Consider the following 19,158-nt stretch of genomic DNA (forward strand, 5'->3'; position numbering starts at 1 on the left):
AAACCTTGGTCAGTCTCCAAGGAGGGGGTTCAGTTCCTTAGCTTCCACTCTTCCACCTTCTCCTTACCTAGAAGGGAGCCCCCGCAGAAGGGCTGCCCATTCAGGTGTGACAGCATGGCAATCCAGGGAGTGGTGCCTTTCTGGGCTGGGCGTCCGTTGAAGATCCTGGCAATCAGCTTCCGGGAGAACTTGGGGAGTCCACACACTGCATCCAAGGGAGGGAGGGAGAGACAGATCAGACTCTGGGCTCCATCTTGCCCACTGCCAGAGCTCCCAGCTCATCACCCTGTTAGGGACATCTATTATTTTTGCTCCTCCACCATTAATTGACCTTCCTGATAATAGCATCCCAATCTTTCTTTGGAGGCTGCACTTTCCCTATTCTTAGTCTATGCAGCTAGAGGTGGATTGACCTCACCTCTGGTTTCAGGATAGGAATGTGACTGATCAAAGCCATGCACTTTCTGGTCACAGCAATTGCTCAGAGATGGGAATGTGACCTTGGCTGGACCAATGAAAGCCTTACTTGAGAATTTTGCTAAACATATTACAGAAGAGAAAGTCATTCCCTACTGGAATTGCCAAGCCATAAGCCCAGATCTGCCAACAATCACTTCATTAAGAGTCTGCTGAGCATGATGAAGAAAAGTGGAGCTGAAAGTTGAGGGGCAAAGAGAGAGATTGCACCCTAATAGTTGAGCCCTTTGATCTAATTATACGTGAAGCCTTTTGGTACAGCCTTTTCAGTTATGTGTGCCTATAAATTACCTTTTTTCCCCTTAAGCTGCTTATGTTGGGTTTATGTCACTTACAAATGAAAGAGTCACAGCTAATAAAGCATCATTATGCTCCATCCACAGGAATCTTGTCTCCTCAGAGAAGCCCTTCCTCAGGGCCTTGTGGAGTTGAAGATCCCCTCCACCACAGTGTCTGCCTGCTCCATCCTGTTTTCCACTGGCTTGGATTGACAGACATGCTCCCACATATACACTTTACAACTGAATAGTCCTTGGAGATAATCTGGTCTATCCCTTTCATCATTCAGCTAAAGAAACCAAGGCCTGGAGAAGGAAATTGACCTCCAATAAGTATTCCAAGAGTTAGTGGCAAGACTATAATTCTAGGTCTCCTGACTCCCAACTCTGGGCTTTTCTTACTCAGGCCAGCCCCATAAACTTTTAACTATGTGGCTTCCCAGAATACTCAGAACCCAAGCCCCAGGATCCAGGCAGTCACCTGCTACCTTTGTAGCTGTCACCAGGCTGGAGAAAATCACAGATAAATGCTCTGCATCCACAACCTTGATGCAGCCTCAGCATCTCCCAGCATCATTCTACATGCCCACAGCCAGCTTCCCCTAGCTAATGCCCTGCCTCCATTCCCAACAGACGCTCAGAGCCCAATGAGTGGGAAATCCCTGAGTGGGAACCCCACTGAGTGGGAACCATCCTCCTCACCATCTCTTCTTCCTATAAACATTATTGTCTTCAGAACTAATTTTTCACTCTGGATCTCTTAACTTTTGAACTCTTAGAGACCTGGCCTTGGAGATTGTCACCCCTCTCCTGTATTTTTCATCTCTCCTTATTCTATGCCTCCAAAACACAGTCAAGACCTTTCATCCTAAAAATCAGCTTCCATTTCCCCATTCGCCATTCATTCCACAATCTCTCCTTCTCCTCCCTTCTATAGTAAAGCTTCTGAAAAGACGAGTTGACATTCCTTTCCCACATTCTTCCTCCCCCTTTGGAGCCAGATTCAGAAGAAGAAAGTGCCATGTACTGCACAAACTTGGAAATAGGCAGCCATTTGAATATTTAACAGGTCTACAAATAGTAGATGGAAATAAAATGTCTCTGAGACCATAAATGGAACTTCAACCATGATATCTACATACAGAGTAGGATACTATTTTTCGAATCTTATCAGATACATTTTTCATCCCTAGGAATCTGCTGTGCACTGTGGCTTCCAAGCCATTGAAGCTGGAGCATCCACGGTTTTAAGCAAAGGCTGGATAAGGCTTTGACTTGAAAGAGCAAAGCAGAAACCAGTCTGGAAAGACGGACTTTCATTTTGAAGAGTCAGGCTTTATAGTAAGAATAAAAAATTTGTAGGTTTCAAGGAACCAAAACATGGAGAACTGAACATGTAATTTTTACCATAAGGCTTAGGGAAGGTGCAAGGGCAGTTTCCTACCTCTGAGAAAAGAGCTAAAAGCCCATCCTGGGAGACTGAGAAGGCTGGAGAGAGAGGAAGGAGGGAGTACAGAGAGAGGACGGAGAAAGAGAGGACCAAGGAAGAGAGAAGTCCTGGAGACTTGAAATTCACACATGGAGCCTGCTGCCTGCATACCCCTCAGGGATGATGATGGAGACTTGATTCCTGTCCTGGGGAACTTCCATCCTGCAGTCCTTCACTGGACTCTTGGCAGCATTGGGTGCTGTTGACTACTTCATCCCTCTTTACAACTCGTCCTCTTGGCTTCTGAAGCACTTTTCTCCCTGCGTTTCTGATCCCTTCCTTTTTTTTCCCTTTAGCCTCTCTTTTCTTCATGCCTTCTGTGATGCTGGTGTTTCACCCATTTGGCCCCAGGCCTTGGTCTCCTTTTCTTATCTGTAAATTTCCCGTAGATGATGCCCTCTACCTCTATGCCATCATACTACCCATGTGCTGATGAGCTTCAAATCAGTGTCTTTAAATCTGCCCTGTCCTCTAAAACTCATCATTCTTTACTGCCTACTTACATTTCCAGCTGGATTGCTCATAAACTCTTCCAGCTCAGGGAAACCAAGCCCAAGTATCCATCCTTCATTAACCTTCTCTCCTTTGTTATTCCAGATGTCTGCTGATGTCTGAATCAATCACATCCTTGTCTCCCTTTTCTTCAACCCCATGTTCAATCAGTCACTAAGCTGCTGGTAAATCCCTAGGAGAAGGAGAGTGATATGTCTCCCCAACTCCATGTCAGAAAGTGCTCTCTAGGTAACCTCATCACACCTCAGTACCTCAATATGTTACAACATAAAGTCCAAGTATCAAAAGAAAAACAAAAATTGGAAATGTAATAGAACATGAGACACGATAGTCCTTCAAACCATAAAGTGCAAAGAATAAATAAGCTCTTATTTTCATTCCCAATAGTGTAAAAAGGATGGCATTTTCATTATGGTACAAACCAGAAACAAAGGCGAACCATGAGTGTGTCCCATGGTGAGACTTCACTATCACGTGCCACTCATGCTTGAACCTATCAAGAGATGCCTATAGGCCAAGCCCTGCTGAATGTACCATTTAAATCAATTTAAACTGCTCCTCCTCCTGACTGCACTGTCACAGCCCTATGGCTGGTGGGTCTGCACCATCCCTCATCAGGACAGTTGCAGAAGTTGCATAACTGCTTTCCTAGCTCAGCCCCTTCCTGTCCACTTTCCACACCATGCTGCCCGCCCTCAGACATACTGAATTCAAATTTTCCAGTGGGTTAGACCCAGCAATCTGCATTTTTCACCAGCACCCCAAGTGATTCTCATATACCCCGAACTTAGAGAATCACTCGTTTCAGGACAGTTCAAATAGAGTATGCCTTTTAAAACTCTTCCCACTCAATGCCCACTGCTCTCACTTTAACCATGGCCAGCTTTCATGCTTTGAAAGCTTTCATGCTTTTTTCCACTCTGCCCCTTCCCTCCTATCTCCCACACATCCTTTGAAGCCTCTGCAAAGCTATTCCAAGCCCCTCCAGCTGTATGAAATAGCCCCTTCTTTAAGTTCCTATAGTACTTAAATCTCTGTTCCTTTTACATTTAACTCCTTTTGCCTATGTAAGACCTATATGCACATAAGCTTGTCTTGCATGCCAGTTTCAGCCCTTTGAAACTGGCACTAGAAACTAGCTGGCACAGAACATGTTCTCCATGACACTGTAGTTGCCTGAGCGGGATTCATAGCTGGTTTTGCACTCAGCGTGTGGCACCACAGGTAACTTGACATCCTGCAGGGCATCTGACAAGGTCCGTGTATCGCTGCTGCTGATCTCATCCAATGTCACATTGGGAATGGAGATGCCCTAGTTGGTCACCAGGCCCAGCATGTGGGGGGGCCGGGCCTTCAGGCTCAAGTCCTTTGAAGGCAAGGACTTAAATGGCAGGCACTTAAATGAAGAAACGAGCAGCCTCCGAGAGGGAGACACATCAATAACCAAATCCTTTCCTCATTACCTCTTGGATAATGTCCAGGTACCAAAAGTTGTACTTTTTCTGCAACAAGCGAGATTTTGGTTTAATGAGGAGGCCAATTTCTTTTCAAAAAAGTCAAAACAAATGAACACACTTCCCCAACAATAACAAAACCCATAAGCCAAGGCTATTGGTTATCCACGAGGGTTTATTTCCACTTTAGACCCCTGACGGGAGCAACAATGCAGAGGCCCTTTACAGAGTGGTGAAGCATATGATATAAAAGATACAAAATATAACATCCTTTACATGTGCCATTCGTAGACATAGGAGTGTGCTTTGATGAGCCGGTTGGAGAAGTGGATACTTCCCAATCATTCCCTCTCAGGGGCTTCTCTGGCTGCCTTGCCCTGATGGAGATTTCCAGGAGAGAGAGCTCCAGGGAGAAGGAGAACAATCAGCCCTGTGAGGGCCAGAGAGGCTGCTAGCAGTCAGGGAAGCTCTGAGTGCTCCAGCTAGAAGGACCCTGCAGGGGACCTTATGCCCTCCTATGCTGATGGAGAACCAGAGACTCAGAGAAGGAAAATGACTTTTCAAAGGTTATACAGCCAGTTGGGGACAGAGCAGGGACTAGAACCCAGGACTCTTGGCTCTTTTCACTGCCTGCCATGGGTGAGCCTCTGATTCCCTTGACTCTGGAAAATGAAGGAGTGGGTCCCTCTGAACATCCTGTGGGGTGGATTCTCCGCCCAGCTCATGCCCCAGGGATGCCAGGCAGCCTGGCAGGATTTGGGTGACTTCTAATGTGCCCATCCCACTCTTTCTTCCGTTTTCCTGCCCAAAAGCACAGCAGGACATGGTGTGGGTCTTCTCTTTTTCCAGGTAATCGACTAAGTCCCCATATTTGGGTCTGGGGTTCAGGTAGCCTTTCAGATAATACATTTCAAGGCTGAAAGATTGCTTTGTGCTTGTCTGGAGCAGCAGGTGTGGACACCCATGGTGTCAGCTGGTGTTCTAGGGTGGCATATGGGCCCAAATGTGTTCTGAGTTGACAATGGGAATTTAAGGGCTTGGTGGGCCTCCCACGGCTATTCTGTTCCCACCAGTCAGCACAAACCTTCCCAACTTTCTCCATGTCCTTTGAAATTCCTTTATTGGGGGAACATAGGGATAAGGCTTACACTGCAAGAAGCTTTAGGGAGAGAAACCCCAGGCACGAAGGTGCTCCAAGGGATTACACTAAGAGAGAGGGGCGTGGCTATGAGCCATCTCCCAAAACCTGAATGCTCTTCTCCTAGAGGAAGGACTAGGCCAAGGCTAGTCCCAGAAGGCAGAGCAGGAAAATATACAGATGCAGCATTCAGTTCAATGTTAGAAACCATTTTCTAATAGTCAGGTCCAAGCTCAGTTATACCAACAGTGGGACCGATGGGTTTGGTAAGTGATCAGGAGTGAATAAAGGCCACTTGGGTAAGAAGCATGGCCTGGAAAGGAGTGCTGGGATTGGCACAGAGGCCTTGGTTGAGCTCTTGCATTGTATTACTGGGTAGAGTGAGGCCAAGACAGGGAAAGAGACTTGGACAAGCTCAGGAACGCAGGTCTCCTGCCTAGAGCCTTCTCCCTATACCACACTGCTGCCTCTCAGGGTCCTGGGGGCTGTCTCGGTAGGAGAAGCCAGCGCTGGGTCAGTGTGTTCCATTCCATTTGGTCTGAGAAGTAATGTGGAGTGTGCTGTTGGAAGTGCGGTGTAGCTTCACTCAGGGGAGGCAGGCCCCGAGGACGTAAGTCAGCTCACCGTTCCACTTGGGGCTCTCCCGCGCTTTGTGGTGAGCCCATCTGCTCCCACACCCAGTCCACATAATTGGAGACCTTTGTGTAGACTCCGTAGACCTGCTTGCTGCCACATTCTTCAGGTCCCCCCCAGGACACCAGGCCTTGCACCACCCAGCGCTGGCTCAAGTCATCAAAGATGACAAAGGCTCCACCGCTATCTCCAAGGCACGTGTCTTTGCCGCCCTCATAGTAGCCAGCACAGAACATGTTCTCCGTGACGCTGTAATTGCCTGAGCGGGACTCATAGCTAGTTTTGCACTCAGCGTGAGGCACCACGGGTAACTTGACATACTGCAGTACATCTGATAAGGTCCGTGTGCCGCTGCTGATGATCTCATCCACTGTCACATTGGGATTGGAGATGCCCCAGCCAGCCACCAGGCCCAGCATGTGGGGGGCCGGGCCTTCAGGCTCAAGCCTTGGCAGGCAGACAGGCACAACGTGGGGTCCCAGGGGCACAGGCTCCTGCAGCTGCACCAGAGCTATATCGTGGTTGTAGTTTTGGATATTGAAGTCTGGGTGGAGCACCACTCGGGCAGCTGAGCTGTTGACCGCCCCCGATTTGTCCCGCACATCATGCAAGCCCAGGTAGACGGTGACGTGCTCCTTGGAGACTGGTATCACCGTGCTGTCTCTACGCTGGGAGCGCAGCACATGAGCTGCTGTGAGGATCCAGGACTCAGAGAGCAGGGCCCCACTCCCAAACCACTTATCATTTGGCACTCTCGAAGTGTCCTCCACCACTATCAGAGCCTGCCACGGGAAAAGGCCGGGCTCAGCATTTCGGCCCCCAATGATCCTCTTGACCAGGCTTGGAAGGGAGCGGGAGGGCTGACCGCACTCTGTAAGGAGAAAGAGGGAGCAGGGACAAGAGACAGAGACTGGTCAGGTCAGCCATATGATAGCAGCCACAAAGAGAAATTCACATCTCACCCACTATAGATTATGCCACCATGGGACCCTAACCTGCCTGGGTCATGCTAGCCTGGGAGAGCTCTACTCAGGGTCATTTTGGGTCTAAGTCTCTCTAGGCTGGCCCATCTCTAGTCTGGCTCTTCTGTAGCTGGGACTGTCTCTGGACTGGACCACTCTGTGCTTGGGCTTTCTCTGTCCTGAACCACCTCTGGCTAAGACCACTTGTGACCCAGACCATTTACAGCCATCTATTTCCAGTAGTGGTCACTTCTCCCCTTCCTTCTCTAGAAAGGCAGGTCTTATTTCAGAAGTGGTCCATGCTATGGGAACCTAGAAAACTTCTGAAAGTTTTCTGTCCATGGGGACAGAGAGATGGAAGGAACCTAAAAAAGCATCTAGCAGGTCACAGCAAACGCTAGACTGGGAACAAAGATGCTGGAAGCCTTGACCTGGCTTTTCTCTTCCATTTCCCATGTGACTCTGAGTCAGTAAATTTCCCTCTCTGGATTTCAATTTTTGATCTGCCAAATGAGGCGTTTGGTCACAATGATCTCCAGGGATCCTTCAAATTCCAGGGATCCTTTAATTTTCATTTTATTTGCTTTGGCCATCACCATTTTCTAGGTGAGTAAACCTCCTGAGTTTAAGTGACTAGCCCAAAAGGATATGACTCTTAATTCAGATAACAGGAGCTTAACTAGATTCTAAGTCTTGTATCCCACACTGACTCAACAGGTATTAAGACCGTGAGCACAGGCCCTCAAACCTTTTCTTCTCTGTCCTAAAAGAATCTTGCTATAAATTGATGCCCATGGATTAAGGCCCAGGGCACCCATGGTTGGGGAAAGGTGGCATAATCTATAAGCAATGATGCATGGACCCTACTCTGGGCCACCCATCATTGCACCCAGGAGCTGTGTAGTACCTTTAGGGGAAGGAGAAAGATCTGAGCAAACTTCATTCCACTGAGTTGCACCCTGAGCATGCACATGCACCACCAGCCTCCTGCAGCCAAATGCCTCTGGCCAGTGAGCAGAAGGTCTTCGACACCAGGCCCCCTCTGGCTAAGAACATGCTTGCACGGCCCTTCCCAGGCAGGGTGCTTGGGTCTTGGAGGTAGACCTACTATGAGTGTGGGCCTCCTCCTTGTTCCAAATGGCCAGGCTACACTCCTTGGCCTGGGCGCTTTCGACAATCCTTTAGACACCATGGAACATTTGAGTTTTCTTGGCAACTTTGGGAGAGCAGGCTTTTAGCAACCTAATGCTTTTCAGATGCTCTTCTTCCTGAGGCCAAATGCTTCTTGCTTGATCCTGGGGCACCCTGCCATTCACCCCAGGCCAGATGTGAACTGGTCTTTGTAACTCTCTGTGGCCTGGCCTTTCAAAGTTGAGGGTCAGCCTTCCAATTACAAGTAGCAAGCTGCAAGGCAACATCTCAGTGCAGCTCTGTGACTGGTCCTACATATATTTAGTGCTTCAAGGCCCTAATCTGGTAAGGGACACGTCTGTGGCTTGGTCCGTGGTCACAACAAAGCCAACACTAAACGGTACCTTTCTCCAACCAAGGTGCCAGTGGCACACTGCAGGTCACAGATCAGATCTGGAGATACCTTGGAGAACAGCTAATTTACAGATGGAAACATGGAAGTTCAGAGAAGGCAAGTGACTTACTCAAAGTTTTAATGGGAAAGCCAGAACTTGAACCTGTTTATCCTGAGTCTAGCTTCGTATCTCCACTGAAATCTGTTTTTCTCCTTGATGTGTTCTTGTCCTTTTAAGGGCCTGAATGATGCAACAAGCTCTTGGGAGAGCTCACTGAAATGGGGTCATTCTTATTGGCTGCTGCCATTCTCCACACAGTCTTTCCTGGGAGAAGGGGATCTTCCTGAAATGTTACAGCTTTGGCTATGCTGAAGCAAGATTTGGGTTCTAGAGGACAGTGGTTACTGAGGGAGGGTCTTTAAAAAAAATGTGATACTCTAGGATTCAAGGTTCCTGAGGATGGCATAAAACACGATCATGGTAAAAGAATGGCTCGGCATTGCTTATGTTGCCATCAAAAGCATTGAGTTCACCTTTCAGCTCTGCCCCTGACTTTCTACAAGTAGCCTTGTGCAGATCACTACACTATTCTGACAGTTTTCTCATTTATAAAATAAAAGGGCAAGTAATATTTGCTTAGCAGGCCCCCTGAAATGGTGGGCCTTTTGACAATAGATGAGATGGCCTTCTCCATCCTGGCCTGCATCCTGGTTCAATCACGGTGTTTTGCGAAGAGAGAATTTACAAATTTCTGGCCTAGTCCAATGATACACCATGGTTCTGCCCAACACTGGGTGTTAAGAGAACTTCATGACTCACTGTATCCAAGATGCTTTGTACAAACATAGAGGATGATGACCATTAAAAGTCATAGAATAGCTGGGCACATGGCTCATGCCTGTAATCCCAGCACTTTGGGAAGCTGAGGTGGGCGGATCACCTGAGGTGGGGAGTTCGAGACCAGCCTGACCAACATGGAGAAACCCCATCTCTACTAAAAATTAAAAAAAAAAAAAAAAAAGTCAGTCATGGTGGCGCATGCCTGTAATCCCAGCTACTTGAGAGGCTGAGGCAAGAGAATTGCTTGAACACAGGAGGCAGAGATTGCAGTGAGCCGAGATCGCACCATTCCATGCAGCCTGGGCAACAAGAATGAAACTGTGTCTCAAAAAAAAAAAAAAAAGGTCATAGAATATCACAGGTCTCTTGGTCCTGATGCTTTACTTCTGAGGTATGGGATCCCAGACCCAGAGACATGAAATTACTTACCAAAGATCACAGTTAGGAAATGGCAGCATCAGTATTAGTACCTATGGCCTTGACTCCTTGCCTGGGGCTTCTTCCTCTTCCAGAGGTGGCCACATGGCTTTCCAGCATGGAATCTATCCCTAACTTTTTTTTGGCTCACATGGTCTTTTAGCAAAATGGGGATTAGATCCTCTGGTTTGCTAAAGCTCCACTATTCCTCTCTTTTCTGAGGCTTCACTGCCTAGAGTCGTTGGGTGTACTTCTGGGCAAGCCTAATTGAGGTAAGTGGAATCAGCAGAATGGGTGGGATGAACATTCCATTATTCCACATCCTCATAAGTTTTTCTTAGAAATAAAGACCTCTTATGTGAACCCTTCCTAGTCAGTTCTTACCCCTCCACTCATAGACAACCAGGCATTGTTACTTCCTTCTTCTCTGGGATCTCATAGCACCCATGATGGTCAAAACCTGACTCCCAAATGCTAACATGTTCTTCACTTCTTAAGGATGAATGGTAGACAACTCCATAGCCTTTCCATTTTAGTGTCTAATCTGATATCTAGAAGCCTCCTGATATGGTTTGGCTATGCCCCAAACTGGCTATGTCTCATTTCTCTCTTGCCTGCCACCATGTAAGATGTGCCTTTCACCTTCCGCCATGATTGTGAGGCCTCTCCAGCCACGTGGAACTGTGAGTCCAATAACTTCTTTTTCTGTGTAAATTACCCAGTCGTGGGTATGTCTTTATCAGCAGTGTGAGAAAAGACTAATATATCTACCGTGTACTAGTATACCTACTTTATACTGTATACTGTAGGGTTACTGAAATGTACCATTAATATAATACACTACGTCAGTTTACCCAACACTCTCATTCAGCAAAAACAAATATCACCCAATGCTTCACCATATTGCAAATTTCCTGCTGTTTGTGCAAACATGCAGATGGAATTAGACAAGGCACTTAATTTTCAGTATTCCTCAATGCTGTCTTGAGTGATTGTATCATTAAACTACTGCCATTCTTGCTTTTTTTTAAAAAAACGTAAATTACTATGTTGTGAATATTAAATTTAATTTTTTGTGGATTATTTGTTTAACCCTAGAGTGTGCATTTTGGGGCTACAATTTTATAAGTCGACTTGAACAGCTACACAGTGTGATTGCAATGCAAATCACCCATACTATTTATTTATTTATTTATTTATTTATTTATTTATTTTTCAAGACAGAGTCTAGCTCTGGCACCCAGGCTGGAGTGCAATGGTGCAATCTCGGCTCACTGTAGCCTCTGCCTCCTGGGTTCAAGCAATTCTCCTGTCTCAGCTTCCCAAGTAGCTGGGATTACAGGTGCGTGCCACCACACCTGGCTAATTTTTGTTTTGTATTTTTAGTATAGATGGGGGTTCCACCATGTTGGCCAGGCTGGTCTTGAACTCCTGACCTCAGATGATCCACCTGCCTTGGCCTCCCAAAGTGTTGGGATTACAGGCATGAGCCTGTACTCCCGGCCTATACTTTTAATGCTAAAGCAAATGTCCCCAAAATCTGTATGCACAGTAACACTTCCTATTACCACAAAATTTTCTTTCCATTTTAAAGTGGAATCAGTAAGTAAACCATGGGAAAGGCAGCAATCGGAAAGGCTTGACCACGTTGATGTTTGGAAGAAATAATTTCTCACTCTGTCTTATGATGTTGTTTGTCTTATCATCTCCTTGATAGCATGGTGAGTGCTTGAGGACAGGGTGCCCACTTTTTCAATTTCCCTGGCACAACAGCAGACACACACACAAACTGTGTTATATGAAAAAGCTTGTGGCAAGGGCACAGAGAGGGGACAGGAGGGCTCTTGGAGTGACGGAGCAGGCAGAAAATACAGGCTGGTTTGAGAAAGTGTGAAGCAAGGCTTCTCTGACCTTTAACCTTTTGAAGACATCTCTTAAAAAGCAACCAAAGCATCACCTCCCCTGTCCCCCATCTCCCTATTAACAGCCAGAAAACCTGGGGTCCTAGGGCCTTGGATGGAAAACCATGAGGCGAAGGATTTGGAGGGTGAGGTACCTGGAAGGCAGGTGGGTAGGCTTCTCCCCAATATTTTATTCATCCAGACTCCTTGGGCAGAACAGGTATATATACCTGGATTAGTGAAAGAGGTTAGGAGAAGAGGGAGAAAATGGTTGATTTGTAACACATGAAAAATAGATCTGGGTACTTAATTTCTCTAAAGTGAGTTATTACAAAAGTCCTCCAAATGGTCATCTAGGCTCAGATACCATTGTTTCTGAGCCTAGATGTACTAAGAAGAATGAGGAAGAATGTGGCAGGTACTCTCTGGGATATAATCCTCCAAAGGGACCAATTAACCTCCAAATCTCTTCAAATACCCATAGGGCTACCATCCTAGTCCTTCTACCAACTCCCTTTGCAGCCTGAAGGATCTTTCTAAAATGGGAATCTGACCATGTCCTTTCTCAGCTCAGAATCACCAATGGCTTGCTGTCACCCTCAAAAATAAACACCACGCTCTTCAGCATGGTGTCTGTCCAAAGCTCTGGGGAATCCCACTCCTGTCTGGCTGAGGGCTGCTCCCCTCCCCAGGTCCTGGAAGGCACCTCCCCCTCACTTGTCACAAAGACCTGGGCTCACATGGCTCTCCGTTGCACAGGTGCACTTTCCTTTCTTCTCCATTTGACAGACTCTCTAATAAGCATACATTTGTGGCCACCATCTCACTGGAGTTTCAAAATAGCTCTAAGAACTTCACTGCTGTTCCTTCTTTTAAAAATGAGGACTTGGGGCCAGGTGCTCACACTTGTAATCCCAGCACTTTGGTTGAGGTCAGGAGTTCGAGACCAGCCTGACCAACACGGCAAAAGCCAGTCTCTACTAAAAATACAAAAATTAGCTAGGCATGGTGGCAAGCTTCTGTAATCACAGCTACTTGGGAGGCTGAGGCAAGAGAATTGCTTGAATCCAGAAGGTGGAGGTTGCAGTGAGCCGAGATCACGTCACTGCACTCCATCCTGGGTGACAGAGTGAGACCCTGTCTCAAAAACAAAAACAAAGAGGAGTTGGAGGCTCAGATGAGTCAGGAGAATATTCTCCGTGCTTGCATGCCAGAGAGGCAGAGCCGATGGGCCCTCCTTTCTCCCTGAGAGTTCCTTTTCTGCTAGGGACTATGAGTGCATGTGAGGGGGTGTTGGGCTGCCACAAGGCAGGGAGAGGTGGGTTATGTCTCTAAGCACTTCTCCTCCCAGTTCCTCCCAAACCCCCAGTGTGGCCAATGGACAGGTTATTGCTGGTGCTTCACCCTCTGGCCAGTGTGCTGCTGCCCAGCCCCTGGGGCAGCCAGGGGTCTCCGCCAGTTGGCATGGATGAGGCCTGGACAGGGACTGCTGTGGCTGTGCTTGAGCTGTGGTCAGGGGATATGCTGGGCTACCTGGGGAGGCAGAGGATCTGCTCCTCACTCCCCAGCCCTGCCTGGACCCCTGTCCGTATCAGGGGAACAGGTCTTTGAAGGAAGGTCCCTTACCTGCTGAATGGGTCTGGCCTGGTGAGATGTTGCCCTCACCCAGAAGCCAAGGCAGAGGCTGGATGAAGCAGTAATACTGGCGAATTTTTGGAAACTCCAAATCAGCCTCAGACCACATGAGGGAGGTTAACTTGGGGGATTCCAGGCTTCCTTTAGGGTCTTGTTTCTTCCCTTAGTTGTGTCACACTCCCACCTTCAACTCATTAGTAAATCAGTTCCTTCACGCTCCCACCAACAACTCATTAGTAAATCAGTGCTAGATTTAAAGTTAAGAACAAAAAAGCCTGCTTTTTGGTTTTGAGACTGTTTCTGCATCTCCACACGGACACAGTAACACAAGCTCATGGAAAGTGAGAAACTGAGGAGATGTGTGAGTGACACGTTTTGCATTATCAGGCTCTACACACTTATGAGCAGTTCCTCCTTTCAGAGCTGTCTCAGCCCCCAGTCCAACCCTGAGGCCCCGAGAGTGTGAAGTGGGGGTGCGGTGGCTTAGCATGGAGGGCTTACCTGTGATATTGTTGAGCATCTTGTAATAGGGCTCCTGACAGGAGTATTTGATCTCAGACTTGTATGTGGTGAGGTTGTTCCTTGTGGAGAAGGTGAACAGCCCATGTTCCAGCTCTCCTGGGGCTCTACAGTCTACAACTGAAAGAGAAGAAGTGAGACCCCTCAACTGCCTTTTGCTCATCCTCCTTAGGCTATCTGATGGATCTGTCTCATGCACAGGTTGTGCACTGCACACAATTCCAGAAAGCAATGTTATAAAGCCTCTGAAGGGTGCCCCTGGGATGCGCAGTATACAGCCTGTGAAGCTACCAGTGGTCCTGCTTTTGAGGTCTCTTCCATTCATTATGGTACTACTGTGTGGTCGACTCACCTGCCCAGTGTCAATTTTGGGTAGGGGAAGGTCTACTGAGGTTTAAGCAGACTCCAGTTTCTTACCCACCAGGGCCTCTTTCTTTTACTTCTAGTTTTATTGTGCAATCCTCTCTGCCTCTTCTGCCCCAGGATGAAACCCTTGGCTTAGTGAGAAAAATTCTAGCTGACATAAACCAAACAATCTTTTGTTCTTCTAGTCCCAATCCTAGGCTGAGTAAGAGCAGCTAATATGTTCACATTGGCGTTTGGCACAAAAAATCAAAAAACCCAGCTCCTGTTTGAGTACACAGCCCGACCCTGCTGCCTCTCTACAGGCAACTTGCTTGGCCATAGAAGCCAGGAGGCAGGGTTGGAGGCGGATCAGCTTTCAGTTTTCCTCTGTTCATCTTCTGTAATTGTTGATGGCCAGATGTTTGAGCCATAATTCCCAGTATAGGACATGACTAAAGATGCCTGCTCCTCAGCGGTGGTCTTTGGGGAGCTTTCCAGTCCAGCTCAGTCTTAGGGGAGCTGTCAGCACTGATGGAGCCCAGCGACAGTCAGCTGAGAGTCAGGGCATCTTTTCATGGCCATATCAGAGGCTGTGGACCCAAATTTGTCAATCTTTTCATTCTTAAGGAAATCCTAATCTTAGATATAACAGCCTACGACAGAGTTGAAGAATCATAGATGAATCATAGAATGTCGCAGCTGGAAAGAAACCTGAAGTAGGCAATCTAGAATGTCCTTTTTATTTTATCTATGAGCCCAGAGAGGAGACTTGACTCGTCTAAGGACATACAGCAAGTTACTGTCAGAGTGAGAGCAAGATTTGACCTCAAACCCAGTGCTGTTTTAGTAAATGGAACTAGTGGTTCTTAAGGATCTGTTTTCCAGTTAAATGGCCTATTCTAGATACTAGCTGGCCAATAGTGGACATCAATTGTCAGAATTTCCAGAGCCCTGGTAAAATTTCCAAAGTTCCATGTCCTCCTGAATTTTACCTGGTCATTTTGGGAAACAGTGAGATGTAATTTATCCCTGAGTGCCGTTTAGATATTGTGATTTTAACTTTAGGACTCTAAATTCATCTTTTTGATTAGCTAGAGAGTCCACTCAGAATGTAAATAATTCCAAGTCCCTCCGGGTTGGAGGAAAAGATGAAGGAAGGGAGTAAATATAGGTACTTCTTATCCACTAAGAAGGCCAACCAAGACAACTGTTTTTTTCCTGGCCTCCAGTCCAATCACCCTGGACAAATCATCCCATTTGTTCTGATCATCCAAAAGTAGAGATGCTCTTCTACTTTGTGAGGTAAATGTGTGCAGCTCAACACTAGGATAATGAGGCAATAATATTTATTATTTAAATACTGTGAACAGTTTTAAATTTATTTTCTGTTAAAGCCGATTTTTCCTCCTTTTTCAGAAAATGCCATTGACGTGGTGCTTAGGTATTGGTATCACTCATCTCCCTTAACTTTGGTCCACCTGACCACCTAGTTCGGGAATTCCAGGGTTGGCTTTAGCGTGGCTAGGTGGACGGGCCCCTGGGAGCCTGTTATGTGGCTGATGCTGGCAGATAGATATTTTCTGGGTGGAGGACCTACTTTCACATCACTTCAGAGAAGTAACTTTGCCCACTGATAAAGCTGGACCTCCAACTAGGTAGAGGGGGTGATAAATAGTGGAAGGTAGAGGGTCTCGGCAGTGTGGAGGGGTGCACTTTCTTCCCAAGTCCACAGTGGCAGGGAAAAAGCCATGTTTCTCTGGGACATGGAAGTGACTTAGCCCCTCACAAGAGGCCTTGAGCAGCTCTGTCTGGCACAATCAGCACACACTAGACCCTGCTTCCTCTGTTGGCCTATGCTCTTTGCTTTAGGAAGGGTTTTATCCTTTTGTCTAAAGTCCTGTCTGGCCAGTTCCACACTCTGGAATCAAAACACCCTTCTCCTTCCCCTTGCCTTGGCGGTACCGCCCAACACCCTGTCTCCATGGTAATCTCTTGTTGCCACTTATTTTCCTCCAGACACACCTTTCTTGACCTGTAGTTCCAAGTGTGCTTTGCTGTATTGGGGGGCTTTCTAGAGAACGATGTGCAGTCAGCTAACCCTGGCACTCAGGCCTGGGGGTTTGGGCTCTAGCCCTCTCCCTGGCCTCATCTCCTTTCCTCCCCTTGGTGCGCCCACCCTCCAAACACCAGCTCCTTCAGTGTGCTCCCCTGCTGCTTCCTGCTCCCAGGCCTCGCTGGTGCCATCCCTGCTGCCCGGGGCACCCTGCGTCCATGCTCTGGCCATCCTGGAGGCTTGATGAAACACTCCTTCTTGAAAGCCTTTCTAATTCTAACTGGGCAGGGCTGCTTCCTTGTTCTGGAACTCTTCACTCATGTTTCTTTGATGGGATGTATCTGATGTTGTCTGCATCAAAACTATTACAATTATTTGGGTACATATCAAATCTTCCTCTTAAATTCTGATTCCCTGTATGACACTGAGTATGATTGCTGTTAATACTTTGTAGGTTTAAAGACATTTATTCAACTGACACTTGTCTTTAGTAGCCAGCCCATCTCTTCTTTCAGTGGTGTCTCTAGCCAAGAATGGCACCTCAGTCTCCCGACTGCCTAGGGTTCTCCCCTCACCGCACAGCCATTTAATCATCAAATAGATCGGGCAGTCCATTTAATGCAAAGGTTCTCTAACATGTGTGTCCAGATGTTCAGACAGAAGCAGAGATTCCAGCTGCTATTCCCCAGCCCTTTCTCTATCACTGTTTAGGACCTGTGATGTCCCACGGCACAGAGCTGGGGCCACTGCTTTCAGTTGTGATACCTATCTTTTTAAAATTTTTAATCAGAGAATTTTAAGAAACATAGAACTTGTAAGCCCCAGAAGACAGAACCTCTAATGATGACATTTCAGCCCTGTGCCAGGTAGGGGTAGAAGGGATACTTTTGTGAATGAGAAAACATTCAGATTCTCAAAAATCCACACTCTGTGAGTTATTATTTGCTTTACCTACTCATGGCAGTTAAGAAAGCAGCAACAGATAACACCTTCAGATTCATAAAGTCACAGGCAGTCTGGCTCATTTAAACTTGACATGTAGAATGGATTAGAAACCACTTTGATCTGGTCAGCCTGAGGCCACATGATTGTATATTAAATCTTATGCCTCTAGAACCAAGGGCATTTTTTTTTTTCCTTTGAGAAAAGTACAGTCCACTCAGAGGTGCTAAAATAAATCCCACATTTTTTTTTCATTATTTTCTGGAATAGTGTTTGAATGATGGGCAAACCCTCAAGTGGAGAATTTGTTTTCACACACGTAGCAGCTTCAACTGCTGAGATCATGTTGTTCAGCACCCATTCTAATCCACACGGAAAGGGGCACGGGAGTGTTGTTGGGTGGGGAGGGGTGGTGCAGCTCTGGGCCCCAGGGGTCTTGGGAGTGATCCATTTCTGGGTGTCTGCATTGTGTGGGGTCCCGTCATTCACTCTGTCACTTGCTCTGACTTGAGTTCGCTCTCCAGATCGATTTCGTTTTCTGCCACCATGGTGAAGATCAAAGAGGGATCAAGAGATACAGAGGAAGGAAGCAGAGAGAGGAAGAGAAAGAGAGAGAGAGAGATTAGCAAGCAAAGCAGAAACAGTTTATGCAGGAAATACAGAAATTACTCCACCAGGATTGATTAAGAATGCATAGTTTAGGTACAGCCAGTGTGAAGAACAGTTTGGGATTGTGGAATTTCTATCGTTCTGAGAATTTGCAGAGTCATACATCCTGGCTCATGAGGATTATAAAATTCTGCCCCTGGAGGGAGCTTTGCCTGCATCTGGTGCAAACCCTCACTTGACAGCATTCAGAGTAGAACAGGGCTTGTCCGGCGGTCACCACAGCAAGGTGGAGGCAGGGCCAGAACAATGACCCGTAATTCCCAGCTTCTTTTCTAGTGCACGTTTCTCTACCACATGGTGCACCCCTCTTGTCTGGAAGCAGAGATTCCAGCTGCCACTCCCCAGCCCTTTCTGTATCACTGTTTAGGATCTGTGATGTCCCATGGCACAGAGCTGGGGCCACTGCTTCCAGGTGTGATACATATCTTTTTAAAATTTTTAATCAGTGAATTTTAAGAAACATAGAACTTGTAAGCCCCAGAAGCCTGGGGATTCTCGACTCCTCAGTGCTGTCCTTGCCTCTCCCCTAGGACCTAGCACAGTGCCTCGTACAGAGAGATGCTCAATAAATACCTACTGAGTGAGCAAAGATGCTGGGTATGACTGAATGGGAATTCTAATAGTCTTATCCAGCCTGTTTTGGGAGAATAGGGTCATATCAGGGAAACAATTTCTCTTTACTACAAAATGACAGGGTGTTCTGTTGTATGCTAATGTAAGTCAGGGAAAAATATTAATCAGGGAAAAATTATTAATGTTTCCTACTTTCCAAACATGTGAATGAGAGAAACGAAACCACTTCCTAGTGAGGGGATTGGGTTGGGGCAGGAGGAGTCTGTTGATCTTTTGCATGCTTCTGGCCCTCCATGGGTATGCTATATATATTAACCCAGTTAATCCCCACAGTAATCTTGAGGGCAGGAAACTGAGGCCAAAGAGTCTGAATACACTGATTACAGCTGAGAAGGACTCTCAGCTGGTAGAGTCTGCATTTGAATCTAGAACTTCCTAATTCCAAAGCCTGATTCTATCCAGAATACCCCATATCCTCCTTTACCTTCTCCTTCAACATGGCTCTTGCTTTGTTCTGCAGAGTGCTTTGCTTAGAACCCAGTCACAGCACTGCGCCTTGAGCCTCGGATTGGAGGAGGTGGTGGCTGTGGCCACCAGCACTTGAGTTCCACCATGCCTGGACCTTGTCTTTTCCATCTGACTTCCCTATGGAACTCTGCGCAGGCATCCAGTCAACATTTTTTGAAACATTTTGTTAAAGCCATAAAATGTCCCCTCCTTCCCCACGCTAGGCTCTGACTCCAGCTCATCACATGAAAAGGAAAAATTTCATCATATAAAAAGGAAAAGAACAA

The 19,158-nt window shown here is 46.8% G+C and overlaps 1 protein-coding gene across 3 annotated transcripts in view; it reads right to left on the bottom strand.

Annotated features, from left to right (window-relative positions):
- MASP1 (mannan binding lectin serine peptidase 1) overlaps positions 1–19,158 on the bottom strand; it is a 75,606-nt gene that overhangs the window by 13,288 nt on the left and 43,160 nt on the right. The window contains exons 9-11 of one of the 3 annotated variants that reach the window (XM_003256630.2): positions 13,765–13,902; positions 11,784–11,858; positions 68–205 (exon numbers count right to left, since the gene is read on the bottom strand). In XM_003256630.2, the coding sequence (XP_003256678.2) occupies positions 68–205; positions 11,784–11,858; positions 13,765–13,902 (351 nt within the window). Of the gene's footprint in view, positions 1–67; positions 206–4,366; positions 6,854–11,783; positions 11,859–13,764; positions 13,903–16,631; positions 17,661–19,158 lie in introns of those variants that run through there. The other 2 variants (XM_003256628.2, XM_003256629.3) reach the window with 2 other exon arrangements.

This window comes from Nomascus leucogenys, chromosome 11, assembly GCF_006542625.1.
Source record: "Nomascus leucogenys isolate Asia chromosome 11, Asia_NLE_v1, whole genome shotgun sequence".
Lineage (NCBI taxonomy): Eukaryota > Metazoa > Chordata > Mammalia > Primates > Hylobatidae > Nomascus > Nomascus leucogenys.